The sequence below is a fragment of the Plasmodium gonderi genome (genome assembly GCF_002157705.1).
Source record: "Plasmodium gonderi DNA, contig: Chr09, whole genome shotgun sequence".
NCBI lineage: Eukaryota > Apicomplexa > Aconoidasida > Haemosporida > Plasmodiidae > Plasmodium > Plasmodium gonderi.
The window spans coordinates 283,072-303,762 of NW_021628934.1; the positions used below are offsets into that span (position 1 = coordinate 283,072).

At 27.9% G+C, this 20,691-nt stretch overlaps 4 protein-coding genes across 4 annotated transcripts; 1 reads left to right on the plus strand and 3 right to left on the minus strand.

Moving 5' to 3' along the window:
• Positions 1 to 6,628: 6,628 nt before the first annotated feature.
• Positions 6,629 to 7,681, minus strand: PGO_090500 (DNA repair protein RAD51; the record flags this gene model as incomplete). Its single annotated transcript, XM_028687640.1, has 1 exon — positions 6,629 to 7,681. One exon carries the CDS (start codon positions 7,679 to 7,681, stop codon positions 6,629 to 6,631), a length of 1,053 nt encoding a protein of 350 aa, XP_028543441.1.
• A 1,350-nt stretch (positions 7,682 to 9,031) lies between these two features.
• On the minus strand, positions 9,032 to 10,374 carry PGO_090510 (prefoldin; the record flags this gene model as incomplete). The annotated part of the gene is made up of 5 exons (XM_028687641.1): positions 9,032 to 9,061; positions 9,225 to 9,279; positions 9,496 to 9,603; positions 9,815 to 9,919; positions 10,208 to 10,374. The coding sequence occupies 5 exons, from the start codon at positions 10,372 to 10,374 to the stop codon at positions 9,032 to 9,034; spliced, it is 465 nt and encodes a 154-aa protein (XP_028543442.1).
• Positions 10,375 to 11,314: 940 nt separating this feature from the next.
• PGO_090520 (hypothetical protein, conserved) lies at positions 11,315 to 14,752 on the minus strand (the record flags this gene model as incomplete). Its single annotated transcript, XM_028687642.1, has 1 exon — positions 11,315 to 14,752. One exon carries the CDS (start codon positions 14,750 to 14,752, stop codon positions 11,315 to 11,317), a length of 3,438 nt encoding a protein of 1,145 aa, XP_028543443.1.
• A 2,794-nt stretch (positions 14,753 to 17,546) lies between these two features.
• PGO_090530 (pescadillo N-terminus domain containing protein) lies at positions 17,547 to 19,469 on the plus strand (the record flags this gene model as incomplete). Its single annotated transcript, XM_028687643.1, has 1 exon — positions 17,547 to 19,469. The coding sequence occupies one exon, from the start codon at positions 17,547 to 17,549 to the stop codon at positions 19,467 to 19,469; it is 1,923 nt and encodes a 640-aa protein (XP_028543444.1).
• Between the last annotated feature and the right edge of the window lie 1,222 nt (positions 19,470 to 20,691).

The window sequence follows — 20,691 nt, forward strand, 5'->3', positions numbered from 1 at the left end:
AAAAAAAAAAAAAAAAAAAAAAAAAAAAAAAAAAAAAAAAAAAAAAAAAAAAAAAAAAAAAAAAAAAAAAAAAAAAAAAAAAAAAAAAAAAAAAAAAAAAAAAAAAAAAAAAAAAAAAAAAAAAAAAAAAAAAAAAAAAAAAAAAAAAAAAAAAAAAAAAAAAAAAAAAAAAAAAAAAAAAAACACGTCTGCAGGTTGTAAAAAAGGACGAATCTTCTACATACAAAATAATACAAAAGAAGAAGAAAAAAAAAATATATATAAAATAAAATAATAAAACTGATAAAAAAAAAATAGAAACGTTTTACTTATAAGGTCACATGCATATTTAATTCTCAACACATAGAGGAAAAAAAAAAAAAAAAAAAAAAAAAAAAAAAAAAAAAACACGCGGGAATGAGAGAACATGGGAGAGAATGAGAGAGAGGGGAGTGGGGCTTCCTCCTTAAACATACCAATACATTACACATAAAGGAAGCCACATGAAAAAGGTGAAACTCAGATTCTCTAATCTTACAAGTGATGTATATTGTTCAATACAAAATAAAGGACACAAATATATTTCTTAAAAAAATGGAAATATAAATTCCAGGAAAATATGCATGTCAAAATATAATACATGAAAAAAAAAGAAAAAAAAGTTACAAAATTCTCCCCTAATAACAAACAGTCGAACTTGTGTTCTCACAATAAGCTCGAAACATTTTATAGGATATATGGAAACTTGCAAAAATGAAATATGTGCATATATATACATTCATGCAGTTATAAACACACTTGCGCACAACGGTTCACAGATATATGTGGAATTTTTTGTTTCTTATATTTACCTGGAGTATAATATACTACTTTAGAAAAATTTTCATGAGCATGCTTTTTAATGTTGCTTCTCCCAATAATTCTTACATATGTAATATATATATATTTATATATGCATATATATTATCTTCTTTTTTTTTTTTCTTTTTTTTTTTTTTTTTCTTGTTTTCTGTTTTCTGTTTTCTTCTTATATAATATCCTTCCTACAGCCGTTCTGAAGTTATATCTTCTGAGTGATCCAAAACAACGTTTGTATGGGTTGGGTTACATAAATGTACAAATATGTAGTTGTACATATATTTACATATACGCAACTGTAAGAGTTACGCATGCGTTAGAGAGAAAAAAAAAAAAAAAAAAAAAGAGAAAGTGCAAACTATGCGATGACGATCTAACTAGGCCAATAAAAAGACCACGTAACTGAAAGCAATATTTAAAATTAAAGGGAAGAAGTGAAAGAAAAAAAAAAAAAAAAAAAATGTACTTTGACATGCGTAGCATTATAAATAGGATCTTTTATTCTGTTCAAGTATATTAACATGTATTAATATTTATTAACATGGGATTAACACGTATTAACATGTATTAACATGGATTAACATGGATTAACATGGATTAACATATATAATAATGTGAATGTTTCTCGTGTGCTATAAAAATAGACAAGTATCTCAGCACGTAACACGTTTTGGCATGCAACGTTTAGTCTCGTACACTTCAGTATAATTGAGTCGACAATAAACAACACATGTTTTGTTCATATGTGTATATGTGCGTATGTGTGTGTGTATGTGTGTACATATGTGTATGCGTGTGCGTTCTTAGGAGGTACTTGAAGAAGCACATAGGGGATTGCGAGCACATATAAGTACATATAAGTTTATATCTTTACATGCATGCATAAGTGCAAGTTTGTATAATCATATATTGGTAACATGCATGATAAAACTTCAGAACGATTGTGATGAAAAGGGAAAAAAAAAAAAAAAAATAAAGATCGCCTTATTATTTTGTTCTCTCAATTGCGCACAGTTTCTGGTTGTGTTCGCAATACAAATAAGAAACATAAAATATGAAATATAAAATATGAAATATAAAATATGAAATATAAAATATGAAATAAGAAATATGAAATATGAAATATGAAATAAGAAATAAGAAATATGACATATGAAATATGATATAATAATAAATAAATAATAATAACGCGAAAGGGGGAAAAAAATAAAGAGGTGCGAACTCGCTTTTTTTTTTTTTTTTTTGCACCTTTTTTTTGCTTCTTAATTCTTTACTCACTACATATGTGTACATATATGGAGACTAAGCTAACATATGGATAAGGATGGAATGAACAGGTATGTCGTTAAGTTGATTTTCCCTGAAGCTGTTTTTCCGTTTGGTCGCATTCACTAGGTTTCTATTCACGATATGACTAGAGATGGAACTGAGGATAGCGAAAAACACAGAATGCAGATTGCAAAACACGTAAACTGATAGTGTTAAGTAGGTAAAAATCAAAAAAAAATCCTGTTCCTCTTGATACTAAGTTAAACATAAGAACTATCATCTATTTGTGACTTCATATGTATGTATGTATATATATACACTACATTTAATATGTACAATTGGTCAAGTGAATTTTTTTCTTCACTATACTCACTTATTTTACACTTGAAATAATTTCTTCACTTTTTTCTTACAAGTAAAATGTATATATTATTTCTTGTTTGATTGAAAAGTCTATATATATGCATATATACATATGTATAACATATAATAAAATATGCGCTATATATTGGCTTACATATGTATGTATACATATATATATATATATTATATATATAAATAAACATATACTCTTATGTAGCTTCACATACATATAACTGCGATAAAACATACTTATTTTGTCGTGTGAAAATTTAAATGTTTTATGCATGTATAAAAATATATTTTAATAGGTGACATGTATATGTATAATACACAAGTACATAACAAATGTGGCTATGGCTCATGGATGTATATTCCATGTATTTAAATATATTAAATAGTAAGTAAATATAATATACATAAGAACAAATAATGCATTAAGTGTACATATGTATATAATAAGTACATATATTTAAGTATATAAATATATACAATTATATATAAATGCAGCAATATATATGCATGTATTTAATGTAACATGCACGTTTACGTATGCATATGCATGGGTTGGAGTACCTTTTTAATAAGTATATATTTTTTCTTTATTATATCATAACAAATATGGTATTATACCACGTTTGCGCATGTAAGTAATATGCTGTATATATATATATATATATATATATATATATATATAATATATATGTAAACATTTTTCTTTTTTCATTATACATTTATCACATTTTGTGCTTTTTTTTTTTTTTTTTTTTTTTTTTCGCTTCACTTTATTTTGCTTTTTTTATATTTTAAAAATAAAACACCTTATTTCTCTATAAATCCTGTTGGTATTTTTTTTCTTTTCTTCCCCCCACATTCACAGGTTGTGTACTATAAAAAGATAAAAAAAAGGGGAAAAAAAAAAAAAAAAATGTTGAGCACCTTTTTTAATTTTTTTTATGTTACGTTTCTGCGATATTTTTGGCACAGATCGGGTATTTCCTAAGTGTATGGCTTGAAAAAATACATTTACGTGATGAATTTTGTATATATATATATGTTGAAAAATATATGAGTATGTTATAACGTGTAAATAATCGTACAAGTGCATTTATTTATGTAAAATTGTATACAAATAATATATGTTCATATGTATTGCATATATATATATATATATATATATATATTGGCACTGAGCGTGGAAAATGTATACATGTTCGTAGCCAATATGTTTTTCTTTTTACAGCTCCTTACTTTTTTTTTTTTTGTTACCTGTAAATCTGTATGCAAAAATACATACAAAAAATGTACTTATAATATATGTAGTATTACTTAGGGCACTTAAAGAGGAGTAGTAAGTAGGTTTACATATAATATATTACTATGCACGTGCTTATACTAGCGTGTATATTTGGGCTTATTCCTCATACATTAAAACTCCATATATCGACAGGATATTATACATTGTTTTACCAAATGCAAAAATTGTCATAACATTCGCTCACAGCCCATAAACATTTTTATTTCATTTATAAAAGAAACTCTCTTTTTATACATTGGTAAGAGAAAGAGCCAATTTAGTTGTAACTGCTTTGGAAGGCTTTTATTCAAAGTTTTTTTCAAAGTTTTTTTTTTTTTTTTTTATATCTCATTTTATACAGAAAATTGCATGTTACATCTTATGTATCCACATACTTAACCTTTTTTATATACATTCAGCGAAAGAAGAAGAAATTTTTTTCCTGTTTTGTAGATTAATATCGCAACATATTCGCCATGGTGTGCTATTGTGTTGATTGAAGTTTAAATCTTCCCTAACTTGTTTGTATGAGAATGCAAGAGTTACAACATTCAGAATGCATACATATATACGTACCTATTCGCACATCTATGCACCTCCATTTCTCCTTCTTCATTGCACGAACTACTCTGCATAATTGTTAAAGTGGGAAAATACGAGAACAATCTTGTGTGTGATTATAGGCCACTAATAAATCCCAAACAACACTTCAATCAACTCGTTCAACTAGTGGAGTTCAACTAAGCAGATAATATTTGTATTATCATTTGTACAAACATTTCTAAAAAGGTCATAGAAGGTGCGCATAAAAGAGATGCGAACAAAAAGCTTATACCATGCACAACCCAATATCCCAACGCTGCTTATCGAATCCATATCTGTCTCATTGAACCTTGATTTTGCATTAAGCAAAAAAAAAAAAAAAAAATAAAAAAAAATAGAACTTTTGTTTTATGTAGTTTTTACGCACCATGTACCTTAATAGAATATGCATATAATATATATATATATATATATATACAAGCAACACATATAATATTAAACAGACTTAGATATCATTAAATCAACAATTTTGCTACCAATTAATGACCAAATAAAATTTTTATCATGCAGCAACGATCCTTTCACGATTGTATTCATATATACATACTAGCAATACGTTTGTATAATCCTTTTTTTTTTTTTGAAGTTTCTTCCATTTCAATTTCAATCATGTTTTGCAAAAAAAGGGGGATAGAAAAAAAAAAAAAAAAAATAATAATAAATTATATTACCGTTTTCTACTAAGGACACCTAGAAAGGAAAGGCAATCTTAATGTATTTTCATAATATAAAATACGTCTCACAAAATTATATTATAAACAACATAGTGTATCCACGTGTTTCCACATTTTAAGTATTTATGGAATTGCTCCTTTGGAAAACAAGTATATTTCCAAATTATAAAAGAAAAAAAAAAATCCCCTTTAAATTTTATATCTGCTCATTACACAAAATGTATTGCAGGCAAAAAGAACGCGTGTAAACCGCACGGTATCCTCGTACTATCTATTTCTATCAAATCCTCAAACTATTTTATGCCTATGTAATTTACATACTCCATTGCAAGCTACTTACTTGTGTGTGACGACTTAGGATCGTTTAGATAAGAGGTTCTTATTTAATGGTATTTCTAAATTGAATCACCTGCCCCCTACCCCCGTCACAAAATGTCGCAAATGCGCTAACATTAAGGCTATAACAAAAATAAATAAATAAATAAATAAATAAAACATAAACGAATAGACACATACACATGTTAACACATGTATAACATGATATACAACAAAAAAAAAAAAAAAATACGCCACGTTCAACACATACTATATACTTGTACCTGTGTACATACTAACGCATATATTCACACATCAAGAGAAAGAATATCCCACCCGCATACACCTATTATACACACAGCATTATGAACAAATAAATCTTTAGAAGTACACAAAAGTGAGTAGTAACAGATAAAGACCTACGCATGGTCACTATGTTACACACATTGCAAAAATACAAATAATTCCCGCATGTTAACACATAATACCATTGTAAGATCAGCAACAAAAAAAAAAAAAAAAAATGAAATAGCTGTCTTTTTTTGTTGTTAATAAAAAATTAATTAGTACAATTAGGTGTAAAAACAGAGCGTTTTTATTTTATTTTATTTTATTTTTTAATTGTAAACAAAAAACATTTTCCTTTCAACATTTCAGTCTCACTTTTTCCTTCCCTCCCTTTTAAACAAATAAAAAAAAATGAAATAAAAAAAAAATAATAAAGTGGTAAAATAATAATAATACAACAAGAACATAACAAGAACATAACAATAGCATAATAATAGCATAATAATAGCATAATAATAGCATAATAATAGCATAATAATAGCATAATAATAGCATAATAATAGCATAATAATAGCATAATAATAGCATAATAATAACATAATAATTGCATAACAATTGCATAATAATAGCATAACAATTGCATAACAATTGAATAATAATTGAATAATAATAAAAAAAAGCAAAAACACATGACTTACAATAAGACATGTAAAAAGTTCACTTAAAACTAAAAATTGGATTGTCATCATAATGTGTGCACGTGAATATACAACATGAACAAAAAAGATACTGATTTGAAATAATTCGCCCATGCGTATACATAGATGTATTATTCACGTGTACAAATGGACTTCAATAACTTGAAAAATATGAAATTTTTAAGAAAAGAAGCACACACAAACAGGTGCCTCCACATATGAACCTCCACAAATGTACCCCCATTCATATATAAATACACGCGTGTGTCCCGCTACATAGCCCTGTCTCACTTTTCTTCATAATCTGCTATACCTCCTTCTGTGATAGCAAAGACGGCTTCTCCCTCAGGCAACACAGGGGAATCGTAAATTTTGCAAATTCTGCTTTCAGCTCTTCCCTTTCGTAAATATAGACGAGTTTGGCTAGCATGTGCTATTATATTTCCCCCTATGGGTATTTTTTCATGACCACCAAACATACTCATTGCATCGACCTTTGCGACAACCTGATTGGTTATTATAACAGCAACGCCATAAATGTCTGCAATTCTTTGTAATCCTCTTAAGAATCTACACAAGTGAGACTGTCTACTAGCTAGCTCACCCCTACCTATGTACTCAGATCTATACAAAGCTGTTGCAGAATCTACAATTAACAAAGCAAATCTGGCATCAGCCATCATTGCACTTGCATCTATCAATAATTCTGTCTGGTGATCACAATTGTACGCTTTGGCATATGCTATATTATTTAAGCAATCTGTTGGATGTAAACCATACCTTTTCGCTATGGCTACAATACGTTCTGGACGAAAAGTTCCTTCTGTATCTATCCATAAACATTTTCCTTCACCACCAGATTGCTCGATTGGCAATTGGCACGTTATGGCTAAAGTGTGACATAGTTGACTTTTACCTGTACGAAATTCTCCAAATAATTCTGTAATTCCTCCAGTTTCTATTCCACCTTTTAGTAAAGCATCTAACTGTTTCGATCCAGTTGTAAATTTTATTAAATTTTGTCTGGCATCATGATAATCAATCGCATTACAAAAGCCGGAATTACATAATTCTTTACATGCTTTTTTTAATTTTTCAGCCTTTTGTTCACTTATTCCTTTTATAGCACATAATGTACGCATCGGTGCGTAAGCCACACATTCCACTGTTTGTAACCCACCTTCTTTCAGTAATTCCAAATCTCTTTTTACAAATCCCTTGGCTAGCAACTGTTCTATTTTTAGTGGCCCTGAATATAGCTGCTCTTCTTCAGTTTCATCTACAGTACTGTTATTCGAAGTCCTATGGGTTACATCTTCCTTAGTGTTTGCTGGTTTCATTGTTAGACATAACAGAAAAGTATGCCGTGTGTGAGAGGGGAATGGCGAAGGTAAGAAATAAGAATTAAAAAATAAAATAAATACTGTGTAAAGCTCTACTTGCGATTTGTATGCTAAAAAGTATTTTTACAGCTGCTTTAAATAAATAAGCAACCAACTATATGAACTGAAGAAAACAAGACCCCATATCATACATTTTCTTCACTTGGGATATTTTATATTTTATTTTTTTTTTTCTTCCTAAATGTAAATCTTATCCTTTTGCTCTATTCTATTTGTCATTCATCAACCATGTACCCTATTTTGTCATATTTGCAATGGGGATACAGGGAAGTTCACTTATATTAGTCAAAAACACATGTGCAGTTAAAAATGTTTAAAAAACAAACAAACAAACTTTAACTATAGGAATAAAATTAAAAAATAAAATAAAATAAAAAAAAAAAAACATACAGTCAAATTGAGTTTAATATTAGTAGTAGTAACATTTCAATATTGAAAAAAAGAAAAAAAAAAGAAAACAGTGATTAAAGGGATAAATAAAATAAAAATGAAAAATACTCAAAAAGCATACAAAATTGAAAAGCTAATTCTCAAATTTTTTTTTTTTTTTTTTTTTTTTTTTTTTGCAAAATGAATAAGAAGTTAAACACATTTTTAAGTAAAAAGATGAATGTGTAAGAACAATACTATATTTTTTACAAAAAATAATGAACAAATCATTTAAAATAAAAAAAAAAAAAAAAAAAAAAAAAAAAAAAAAAAAAAAAAAAAAAAAAAAAAAAAAAAAAAAAAAAAAAAAAAAAAAAAACATTACATATGGCTAGCACTGTTCAGGTAAAAAAATATGGAAAAGAAAAAAAAAAAAAAAAAACATCATATAATTTATTCTTTTTATTTTTCCTTTTTATTATTACTACTACACTTCCTTAAACGTAGAATAATATAAACGATGGGGTAAATGTACAAATCAGTGATGTGTAAAATGACTACTTTTTTAAAGGTATACTTTTGATCTCTTTTATGAACAAAGAGTTTTGTGCTCTATAAGCACACACATTTATTTATTGTATGAATTTTAAAGTGTGAGTGACTTTAGGAAATATACATAGTGATATAGCTTAAAGTTTGGAATACAATATGACTAAGTATACATGTACAAATGTAGAATGGCTTCTTTTTATCAACAAAAAAAAAGAAAAAAAAACACACATAGACAGAAAAGCAGACATGGAAGCACACACAGAAAAAAAAGAGGACATGCGGAAAAAAGGGAGGTAAAAGTGTATTAATTAACAAAAACTTCCACCTATTGAAGATTCTTTTATAAGTTCCTTTTCTGTAAGGATTTCAGGCTAAATTTGAAATAGCTCTCATTAACTGTATTCAGGGATAGGGGAGGGAAGAGAAATAAAAAAAACAAAAGTTAGCAATATTGATATGACTTGTAAACTTAAAAAAAAAAAAAAAAAAATTAAAATGAATCATTCATCATTTCGAAAAGATTAATATTGTGGAATATAAAATGTCTCAGATTAATTACTATTTGTATGTGCGCCTTCACGCGTGATATTTGTTTGTTCCAGTAGGTCACTTTGCTATATTAGGGAAAGAGAAGGTACGAACTGGTTATAAGGAAGACAAAATGACTCTGTGAAAATATAATTATTATTAAAAAATCTCATGTCCCTCTCTGAACTTGAAATTGTTCTTGGGGATACGGTATATAATGTAAATCCAAATGCACGTTAAAATATATGCCCACATGTCTACAGAGCAAACAATGCGTGGGAATGAGATATCTCTCTTTTTACTCTTGGTAAAGATTTATCTTCTTTTTCAGGAACATTATGGCATCCTCAAGGGGCATTTCCAAATAAAACTCATACCCTATTTGTATGAAAATTTTGTTCTTGTCTAATCTGTTAAAAGAAAGGGGCAAGATGTGTGGGCACGTGTTCCTGAAGTTCGTTATACATGTGAGCGGTTGCATTTACTAGGTCGTGCATATATAACTAGATAAATAGATAAATATATGTATGCATATGCATCAAAAAAGAAAAAAAAAAAAAAAAAAAAAAACTACAAACGTGGAATAATAATCGGTATTTTTCATCTTTTTCCGTTAATTACATGTCAGCATAAACATAACTGTCACAACCTAGCGAGGTAAGGGTCTCTATTTCTTTTTGGTCTTTAATGTTAATAAAAAGTTTAAGATTTTCAACAAGAATTTCCCTGAAGAAATAAACAGTAGCGTTGGTGTTAAAGAAAATGTGCTGTAGTTATTACCAATTTGAGCAAATGTATAAAAGTATTATGATACATTTTCATGTAGAAAAAAGATACTACGACACACACACATACACACACCTCTTCCCTTTAAATCGAAATAAACTTCAAAGTATATAATAAATAAAAGCTCAAACAAACAGAAATGGCGAAAGAAAGATAAAGGGATATATATATCCTCCTGCCGAAACGAAAAAAAAAATTTTTTTTTTTCTTTTTTTTAGTGTAGCTCACATGTCAAAAATATCCTGCAGAATTTCATCCCTCTTTTTTTGTCGTTCTCTAAGTTGCTCGTGTAGCACATCATCGATAAAACTCTCACTTTTCAGAATTAGTTTTCTGAACTCCTCCTTATTTTCCTCATCCATTGCAGCGCTTCCTAATTCTCCATACAAACTCATTTTTATCACATTTCACTATTATTTTTAAAAATAGAGTAAAAGATTAAATAATACACAAAATTAGGAGAACACAGGGGAGTGCACGAAGTTGTAAAAGGATAAGATGATTACGACTGAGAAATCTTACACTCCAATGAACCCTTTTTGTGCTACTTAAATTGAGTATCGTGTTTTCTTCCAATTCATCTACTTTGTTAAGGAGGCAAAAACATATGGTGTCATTTTTTCCTTATTAGGGAAATTTATAATTTTTTATATTGTTATATATGATCCTCCTTCCTATAGCTTATTACGTGTGTTCACACCTTTCTTTTTTTAAATTGAAAAATTTTGATTTTTTGCAAATATCGCTTCTTCCAGAAAAAAAGAGAACGTTGTTAAAAGTGTTGCTCGAATGTAACATTAAAAAAAAAAAAATAAAAAAAAAAAAAATAACATATATTCGGATAACTATTAAAGCAATTCTTTAGGATAATTTTCGCGCAATTTTCTCTATGCAGTATGTTAATAAGCACATAGATATACGCAGGAAGGAATGAAACTTTAAAAAAAAAAAAAAAAAAGAAAAACAAACAAAAATTTCACATCAAGTAGTGTTGCAAAACAAAATCTTACTTATGTCAATGTAAGAAAAAGCAAAGCTAAATGCATAAAAAAGAAAAAAAAAAAAAAAAATGTACATATTGTGTTAGTCTTATTTGGTTAATAATTAAAAAAGTTGGAAAAAGCAGAAATTTCAAATAAAAGTCTAAAGTGTATGAAAAACAAAAAAGAAAAATCTGCTTGTCTGCCATATTACATGATACAACAATAGGAGAGCCCAAAAGTCTACCTTTTTTAAAAAAAAAAAAAAAAAAAAAAAAATAGCAATGATGGGGAAATATGGCAAAATCTTAAAAGACAAGGTTAAGCCCTGAACCTTATGCTGTGCTACTACGCTTTAGTTAACAACCCACTCTAGTATGACAGAAATAAATTTAGCTAAATTTTCATCGGCCGTATTTACTGTTCGTATTTTTTTTTCAATGGCAAGGAGTCTTTTCTTGTAGGAAAAACAAGTTTTCCGTACATGGTCATACGGCTTCTTCGAGTTTGCAAGTGTGGTAATATTTTTTACTGCATTTTGAAATTTTAATAATTCTTGAAAACGATGTTTTTTTTCAAAACTGTGAACTTTTAGCATTCCTTCAAATATGTTACATTCTCTATTAACATTTATGAGTTTCGTCTGTTCATGTTCCGCCTGACTGGTCAGGTTGTCATATGTGTTTGTTAATTCGTTCAAATAATTAGCTAGAGATAATTTTTTATTTTTAATATCCTTTACATTTTTCTTTATGAATGAAATTTCGTGCTGTATTTTAAAGGAGACATTAACACCATTGTCATAATGTTTTTGAAAAACTTCCTTCTTGTTATCCAATTCATTTCTTTTGTTTAATGCCAATTTGATGTTAGCTAAGAGAACATTTTGCTGTTTTTTAACATTTTCTATAAGAGTATTTTTGGTTTGTATTTGCTTCTTTAAAAATAGAATATCCTTATTATCTGTGTACTGTTTAATAACGCCCTGTAATTTTTTTTGTTCAGAAAATTGATTTTCCAAAAGGAGTATTTTATTTTCATAGTTTACGAGATCTTGTTGATATTTCTCTTTTTCATTCTTCAAGTTAGTAATATCATTTTTTAAATTTTCTTTTTTATGTTTATATTCTTCACACTTTATGTTTTTTTTTTCATTTCTTCTTAATATGGCATCTTCAATTTTGTTAATTTCTGCCAAGGTATCTGTATTTTTGGAAGAAAATTTTTCAAGTTGTAAACGTATGTACATAATATTTTTATTTATTTTTTTAAGCACATTTTCTATAGTTTTAAAATTTTCTTGTAATTCACATTTTTTTTGACTCAGAATTAATCGCAAATCTTTCCCTCTTAACATTTCTTCACTGATTTTTTGATTTTCATTTTGTATTTTTATCATTTCTGATTGCTTCATGAACCAGTCTTTTTCTAATTCTCTGCTTTGTTTTAGTACGTCTATTATTTGTTTATTCAATTTTTGTATTTTCATATTTAATGTAACTGGCATACCATGATCATCACAATTTTTTCTTTTTTTTTTATCAAATTCTTCATTTAATCTGTCTACTTCTAATTGTTTGTTTTCAATTAAGTAATGATTTTTTTTTATGATATTACCATAATTAGAAAATTTTTCATTCTTTTCATTAAACTCTTCATTTAATTTTTTTACTTTTTTTTGGATATTTTCTATTTTAGTGCTTTCTAAAATTTGTTGTATTTTAATTCTGACAATTCCATTTTTGTAATTTTCAATTTCGTTTTCCTTTTTTGTTATATTTTCCTTAACAATGCCTAGGTCATTTTTCAGTTTTGAAGAAAAATGACTTACTTTAATTTCTTCCGTGTACAAATTAATAATTTTCTCAATATTTTTGTTAATATCATTTTTTACAATTTTTATTTTGTTTCCTCTATTTTGCATGTCTTTATTCAATTTCGCTATTTCTTCTTTCATTTCTGCACATTTTTCTCTTTCATTTTGTATTTCTACTTTCGCCTTTGCATTTTCCTCTATAATTTTATCAATTTTTTTTTCTAAATTTTCTTTCCCCTTTTGAACTCGTTTAGACTCTTTTTCTAACGCATCAAGCTCTATTTGCAATTTTTCTTTTTTATCTTTTTCTGCCATATGTTCCTTGGTTAAAACGTCTTTTTCTATTTCCAAATCATGTATAATAGATTTTAGCTCATTCAATTTTATGTTCATTAAATCAATTGCTTCATCCCTTTGTTTCATTTTATTTATCGATTCGTTCAACTCTTTCATCAAATTGTTTTTCCCATTTTTTAAATTTCCATACTCATCCTTTTCATCTCTTATTAGCCTTTCCAAATTGGAAGATTCCATTTTTTCGTTCTCCTCAATTTCCTTTTTTGTGTTAATGTCGTTTTGTATTTTGTTTATCTCGTGGTTCATTTTGCTTATGATGCTTTGTTTTTTGTTGATTTCAGATCCTACAAGAAATGATGATGAACTGTCATTAAGGGAATCCACTTTTGAGTGAATATCATCTCTGTTCCTCCAGTTTGCATTGCTTCTCACGTTTGTATCTGGAACGATTGGAGAACCAGTCTCAGATTCTTCCTGTGTGAACTCCTTCCCTCCCAATTTGCCCAAACCAGAGGAGAACATGTTTTCACTAATCTTCGAATTTGCATTAACCAAATCGAAATATTTTTTCAAGTTGTTGAATTCTAGGAGACTATTATTAAATTTGTTGAAGATTTCGGTTTGGTAATTTAGCTCCTTCTTCAAGCTCATCATTTGGTTTTTGTAATTTTTCTTCAACTCTACATTCTCACATAGCTGTTTATCCTTTCTACATTTAATATTTTTTATAGACATGCTTAATTCATGTTTTTTTTTGTTCAAAAATTCATTTTCTTTATTTATTCGAAAGAGTTCTACTCCTGCATTTTTAACATCTTCTTCTAGTTTACTTTTTTCATACTGTCTGACCCGTAATTTTTCTTCTAAAATTTTTTTTTTTTTTTTTAGCTGATCATGCAAAATACCTTTCAAGTTATCCATTTTCTCATCTCGCTTATTATTATTCGCAATTATATCAGCAGTTATCCCTCTTCCAGTATTTTTTCTGATTGGAACCTTCTTTTCTTTATATTTAGTTTCAGCGCATATACTACTTTCCATATGAGAAGATCTACCACCTGATTCATTTTCATGCTTCTCAAGAGTATTTTTCCCCATAACACTTTCTTCATCTGTGTGTTCTCTCTCTGTCTCACATTTAATCACATCAATAGATGTATTAACTGTCATATAGTCTGTTCTTTCATAATCATTTTCGTCACGTCCTTCATCCGTAGAATGATCCACATGAGTTCTACAGCCACCTGCCATTTCCTCAACCCCAGAATCTTCTTTTTTTCCTCTCCTAGAGCACATATTCACATGCGCACTTCCAATAATGGATTCATCTTCCTTATTCTCCCCTGAGCTTATTACTGTTTCGTTTATCCCAAATGATCCAAAATTAGAGGATGCCTCTTCCACACATGTGTCACTTATGGTTTTCGATATATCTCCAACTTTTTTAGTAGCAACTTCTTCAGTCGCAACTTCTGCAGTTGCAACTTCTTTATCATCACTGAGGCGATTCACGCATTTGTCAAGTGTGGAATGTGTGCTGGAGTAAATTCCAACTGTGTTGGACTCAAAAGAGGTATCAAGACTACACTTATTATTTTCATTTCTAATAGATTTATTTTCTCCAACAATATTATTTTCGTCATTCTTATAATTTTTTTTTTTTCTTTGTGTTTTCTTCATTCTTCATCTACAGGAAACACAATGGTTCTTATAAACCATATTTTACACCTTCAACCTTTTACTGATAAAAAAAATATTCCAAAAAATAAATTCCCGAAAACACAGTCGAATAAGAAAAAAAAAAAAAATAAATAATAATAATTCTTAACTTAATGTATCCTCTTAACCTTTTTTTTTTTTTTTTTTTTTTTTTTTTTTTTCCTTTTACACTTCCTATATCTGTAATCTTATTACTTATGATCATTTACACACATCAACTGTCTTTCTAACAATTTTATCGTAACAACAAAATTCGCATTATTCCTTTTTTTTTTTTTTTTTTTAAACAAATTTAAAAAAAAATTGCTCATTTTCTATATATGAAGTAAATTTGCCTATTTCATCATTGGCGCATTTAAATTCGCAAAAAGTTAGACAAAAAAAAAAAAAAAAAAAAAAAAAAAAAAAAAAAAAAAGAAGCGAATTTGTGGATATCCACTACAATGAATTAGGAATTTTTTTCTCCATTTTTCAAATTTAGGTGAATTATTAAAATATTTTAAAAAAAAAAAAAAAAAAAAAAAAAAAAGTAAATAAAAAGAGATAATGAACTGTATTTGAGATTGAACAAAAAGAAGGATGGTTAGTAAACCCTGCTAAAATGAACCCTAATAAACCATTTTTAACGAAAACAAAATGCCATCTTGGGCTTCTCATAAAATTCATTAAAATGGTATTTTTTCAAGTATCTCCACAAAATCCCCCTCCTCCTCTCCCTTTTTATTCTTTTTTTCGACCTTAATAAACTTCTTCGACTTTAATGTAAAAATATAACGTTAGAAAAATCATTTACGAGTAGCAAAAGCTTTACGATCAATTTTATATGGAAATTGGGGGTGGGGGGTTAGGTAGGTAGGTAATTCGTTCCTATTTTTCATATCAAGCAAATAATTCTATTTATTATTGGACACCAATATGTGAGAGGAACTTATATCATTTTGGCAACTTTTTTCCCCCTCTCCCTCCAACTATGTGTGGTTTTCCTCATTCATTACACAATTGGAAATTATCCCATAGACATATGGAAACGTATAATGCATCCTTATTCACATGTGAAGGTACATATGTATAAGATTGTTGAAAAATAAAATAATTGCTAACAAGGATGGGCAACCTTTCACATTCCTCTTCTCATGATTGAATGTTCTGTTGTAGCACACAATGAGGACGTGGAAAAAAAAAAAAAAAAAAAAAAAAAAAAAAAAAAAACATGCAAAATTACTTAGCAAAAGTTGAAATTATTATTTGTAGTAGCCCCGGATTTGTGTCCATAATGGGGAAGGCGGCATAAGTGAAAGATTGAAAAGGGAAAAATAATAGAGAAAAAAAAGGAAATAGAATAGAGAAAATAAAAGAAAATACTTCATTCACCTTCACCCATGCATGTCGATTGGATGGGTAGCCTAAAAAAAAAAATCTATGCATAAAATGTATATTCAAAAAAATGGAATTCTTTTAACAGGTGAATTGGGAGGCAAATATATTAATTATATTCTACATACAACTCTCCTTTGAAAGGATTCAAAATTTTCCCCTTTTTTTTTTATTTTTTCTTTAATTCACAAAATTTGAGCTATCCCCCACCGACATCACATATATAAAAAATGTTGCATATTCCATATGTACATAGTACATGGCATTTATTTTCTCATCCCCAAGGAATAAAAAAAAAAAAAAAAAAAAATGTTATAATATAGTTACGTCTTCCTTTGTTCACAAAAAATAAATAATAAGTTGTTAAGTAGCCTTTTTTTTTTATGGTCATTAAAAAAAAATACTCATAGCAAAACTGTATACATATTTTTATACAGAATTAGAAGAGAATGAGGGGAAGGTTTGGAACAGTTAAAACAAAATAATACATAACATATGTAACCGAGAATGTATATTCAAAAGATTTTAACTATATATAAAAAAAAAAAAAAAAAAAAAAAAAATCAAAAGATTGTTCCCTTCATCCCATCTAGGATAAATATTCTTAAATTGTAGGTTTTTTTTAAAAAAGTTTCCAAGTGTATAAAATTTAGAGTTCATCAAAACAAGCCCCGTTCTTTTCAGTTGCCAGAAATAATTTTGCACGTTATCTTATATTTTCATATCGTATAGTTTAAATTTACCATTCCCTTTTAAATTTTTCTTTTTTTTTAAATTTTCACTCCCATTCGCTTATAAATTTTCACTCCCATTCGCTTATAAATTTTCACTCCCATTCGCTTATAAATTTTCACTCTCGTTCTCTTAAAAATTTTCACTCTCGTTCTCTTAAAAATTTTCACTCTCGTTCTCTTAAAAATTTTCACTCTCGTTCTCTTAAAAATTTTTTCTTTTTTTTAAATTTTTTTTTTCGTTTCCATTTTCCAGCCCTTTTTTCCACCTTTATTCCATAAATGAGCCCCAAAAAGTTGACAGCCCTTTTTCTTCACTAAGTAAAGAACGAAGAAAAGGAGTTTTCTACCATTTTCTTCGCACGGGAGAGAAATAAATTTACCATTTTGAAGGTTCACTCACAGGTGGATAATTACACCTCTGTATAATATAGCATATCCAGGAGAGGTAAAAAAAAAAAAAAAAAAAGTGCTTTCAGAATGAGAATGCATACAAACATATATTCATGTCAGTATTGGTAGAATAAATTATCTGTATAAAAAAAGAAGCCACAAAAAGCCCTAAATCAGGTGTAACTCAGAAAAATCCCCAAATCGGGTGTCACTCAAAACAACAAGGAAGCAATATAAACCTAATCCCAACAGACATAATGCATATCCACAAGCTGAGGAAAAAAATAAAAAAGAAAAAAGAGGGGAAATATCTCACGAAAAAGTACATATTGAAAAAGCTCTACTTGAAGGAAAAAGAATTTCGAAAGTTATGCATATTCAAAGGAATATATCCAAAAGATTTTAAAGAAATTCCATTAAAATATAGAAAAAAGTTTTACAAACATAAAGTATACTATTCAAAGAATGATTATAAAAGTTTATCGCATGAAAAAATTATCCAAGATTTTCGAAAAATAACAACATGCTTGAAAAAATATAAAAAATATAAAATAGCATTAGAAGATGAAGAAAAATGTAAAAAAATAATAAAAAATTTTCCTACCTACTCATTGGATCACATAATTAAAGAAAGATTTCCCATATTTTCTTATGCAATAGAACAGTTAGATGATGCACTAAGTTCAGTAATTGCTTACTCATTGTTACCATCAGATGAAACATTTGGAATTAAGAATAATTTTGTAAAAAATTGCCAAATGCTAAAAAATCAGTTTCACTATTATATTTACAAAACCAGTAAAATAAAAAAAGGTTTTATAAGTGTAAAGGGATATTATTTACAAGCACAAATATTGCAAAAGAAAGTTACTTGGCTTATCCCTCATGTTTTTACACCATATTTAGATAAATCTATAGACTTCTCCATCATAACAACTTTTATTGAATACTACATTTCTTTTTTAAAATTTGTATTATTCAAGTTGTACAAAATGGACAATATGACCTATCCCCCTGAACAAAATGAAAAATTAAAAAATGAAAAATTAAATCATCTTTCCTATGATGAATATTTCATTTCTTTTTGTAAATCCAAGCTGGTATCAGAAGATGACCAGCTTCAGATTGAAAAAACAAATAATGAGAAGAATAGCAATGGTGGAATGGACCATACCAATGTCAGCTTGATTGCACAAGCGGTAGGAGAATTAACTCAAGAGAATAATCGAGTCATGAGAAAAAAACAAATCAAACATCATTTGGAAAATCTGGAGAATCTATCTACTAAAGAACAAGAATCAAGTGAACAAAGGACAGAAGAACAAGTAAACCATAACATAAACAATGAACATGATAATTTGAAGGAACTATTCACAAATCAAGTATATTACATCCACACCGATATGCCATTTGACATATTGTCAATTATCATTCTTTCATGTGGAGGTTCCATAGCTTGGAATTCCCCTTATTCTCCATATACACTGGATGATGAAAAAATTACACATGAAATTTTAGAATCACGTGAAGTTTTAGAATCACATGAAGGGCAAGAAGGTATTACACAAGTCATTAAACAAAATTATCAAAGGATGTATATACAACCACAATACATATTTGATTGTTTGAATCGAAAAAAAATACTCCCATGTAGTGATTACTCCACGGATGTTAAGAAATTGCCTGTACATTTATCTCCATTTATTGAAGATGACAATTTTAAAAATTTTGTAAAAAAAGAGGAATATACAATAAATAAAATTTTGAACCAAGACGCGGAAATTTACAATAATGGTAATAATGCTTCTCCTAATGCAGCAACTAATTATGACCATGCTGAACGAACAAATAATGATAACGAACTTTTAAAATCAGATGATGAGATTAATAATGTAAACCTACAGAAATTTAGAAATGCTTGTTTAAATAATCAAATGGAGTTAGAAAATGAAGATAATTACATGCCCAAAATGCTGAACTCCACAAACGGTTCGCAAAATGATAACAGAATCAGCCAATTAGATGAAACCAGGCAAAACGTACACAGGCAAAAAATGGCTTTGAGTAAAAAAAAAAGAAAATTGTATGCAAGAATAGAACGATCGGAAAAAAAACAAAAAGCCACAATTGAAAAGTTTATTAATAAGGCCAAGTGGAAAAAGCAAAAGGCCAAAAAATAGGCGAAGCGTGTTATACATATATGTATGATCATGTTCCTGTGTGAGGTTGAAAAAAAAAAAAAAAAAAAAAAAAAAATCCCTTTTGCGTCTTCAGTTCCACTGCTTCCCTTGATGAGACATAATTCTGGTGCGGGAATATTACACATTCTGTGCGTTACAATTTTGCTTGTGTTGATCTTGATTCTGTACTATGATTTTATATGGGCATCATGTTTATTGCTGAAAATGTAACCCATCCGTATGACATTCTTATAAAATGGGAAGAAGAGGCTGCTACCATCATGTAAAAATTAACACGTATCATATAGGATATAAAAAAAAAAAAAATATACCAAAACGGGGTAAAAAAAGGCAAGTGCAGAAAACATGTATCCTTTTTAAGTACATATTTTTTTTTTTTTTCCCAGCCTCCATAATCCATAAATCATGTTTTTACACATTCTTTTTGCATTACTTTTTTTTTCGAAAAAGAAAAAAAAAAAAAAAAAAAAATTTATTTCTTATTTTTAATAGTACATATGTGCTTAATATCGTGATGACTTATATTTGAGTTGTTCTAACAAAAAATATTTAATAAAAACACACTTGCAAAAGGAGCGAGATTTCACGAATTGAAAAAAAGGAAAAAGAAAAAATGTTTGCACATATGAGCATGCATATATATATATATATACATATACACGCTTAATACTACACGTATGTAATAAATATATGTGACATATTATACCCAAAGTGAAAACGCAAAAAAAAGAAAAAAAATAAAATAACATGTTTAGTCTATATAGAAACACAATCGTGATGGAGACAAAAATATACTTTTTAAAAAGCTGGCAAAAAAAAAAAAAAAAAAAGAGAATTCCCATTTTGGGCTTCAAATATGGGAGATAAAAAAATGTACACAAAATTTTATTGTTGTGTGTTTTTGTATTTTCTCTTTCTTCCCCTTCATCCTTTTTTCTCTTATTCTTATTTTTAAAAATGGGAATAAAATCGAAAAGACACACACACGGACGCAAATTATTAACGCGTATAGTTTGAAATTAAAAAAGAAGTTTTAGAAAAACATGTGCATATAAGCTTTATGGCCGTACACACACATGCACAAAAAAAGCGGAGGGGCGGGTGGGGGAAAAATAAATAAAATAAATAAAATAAAATAAAATAAAATAAATAAAATAAAATAAATAAAATAAAATAAATAAAATAAAGTAAACCCAAAACG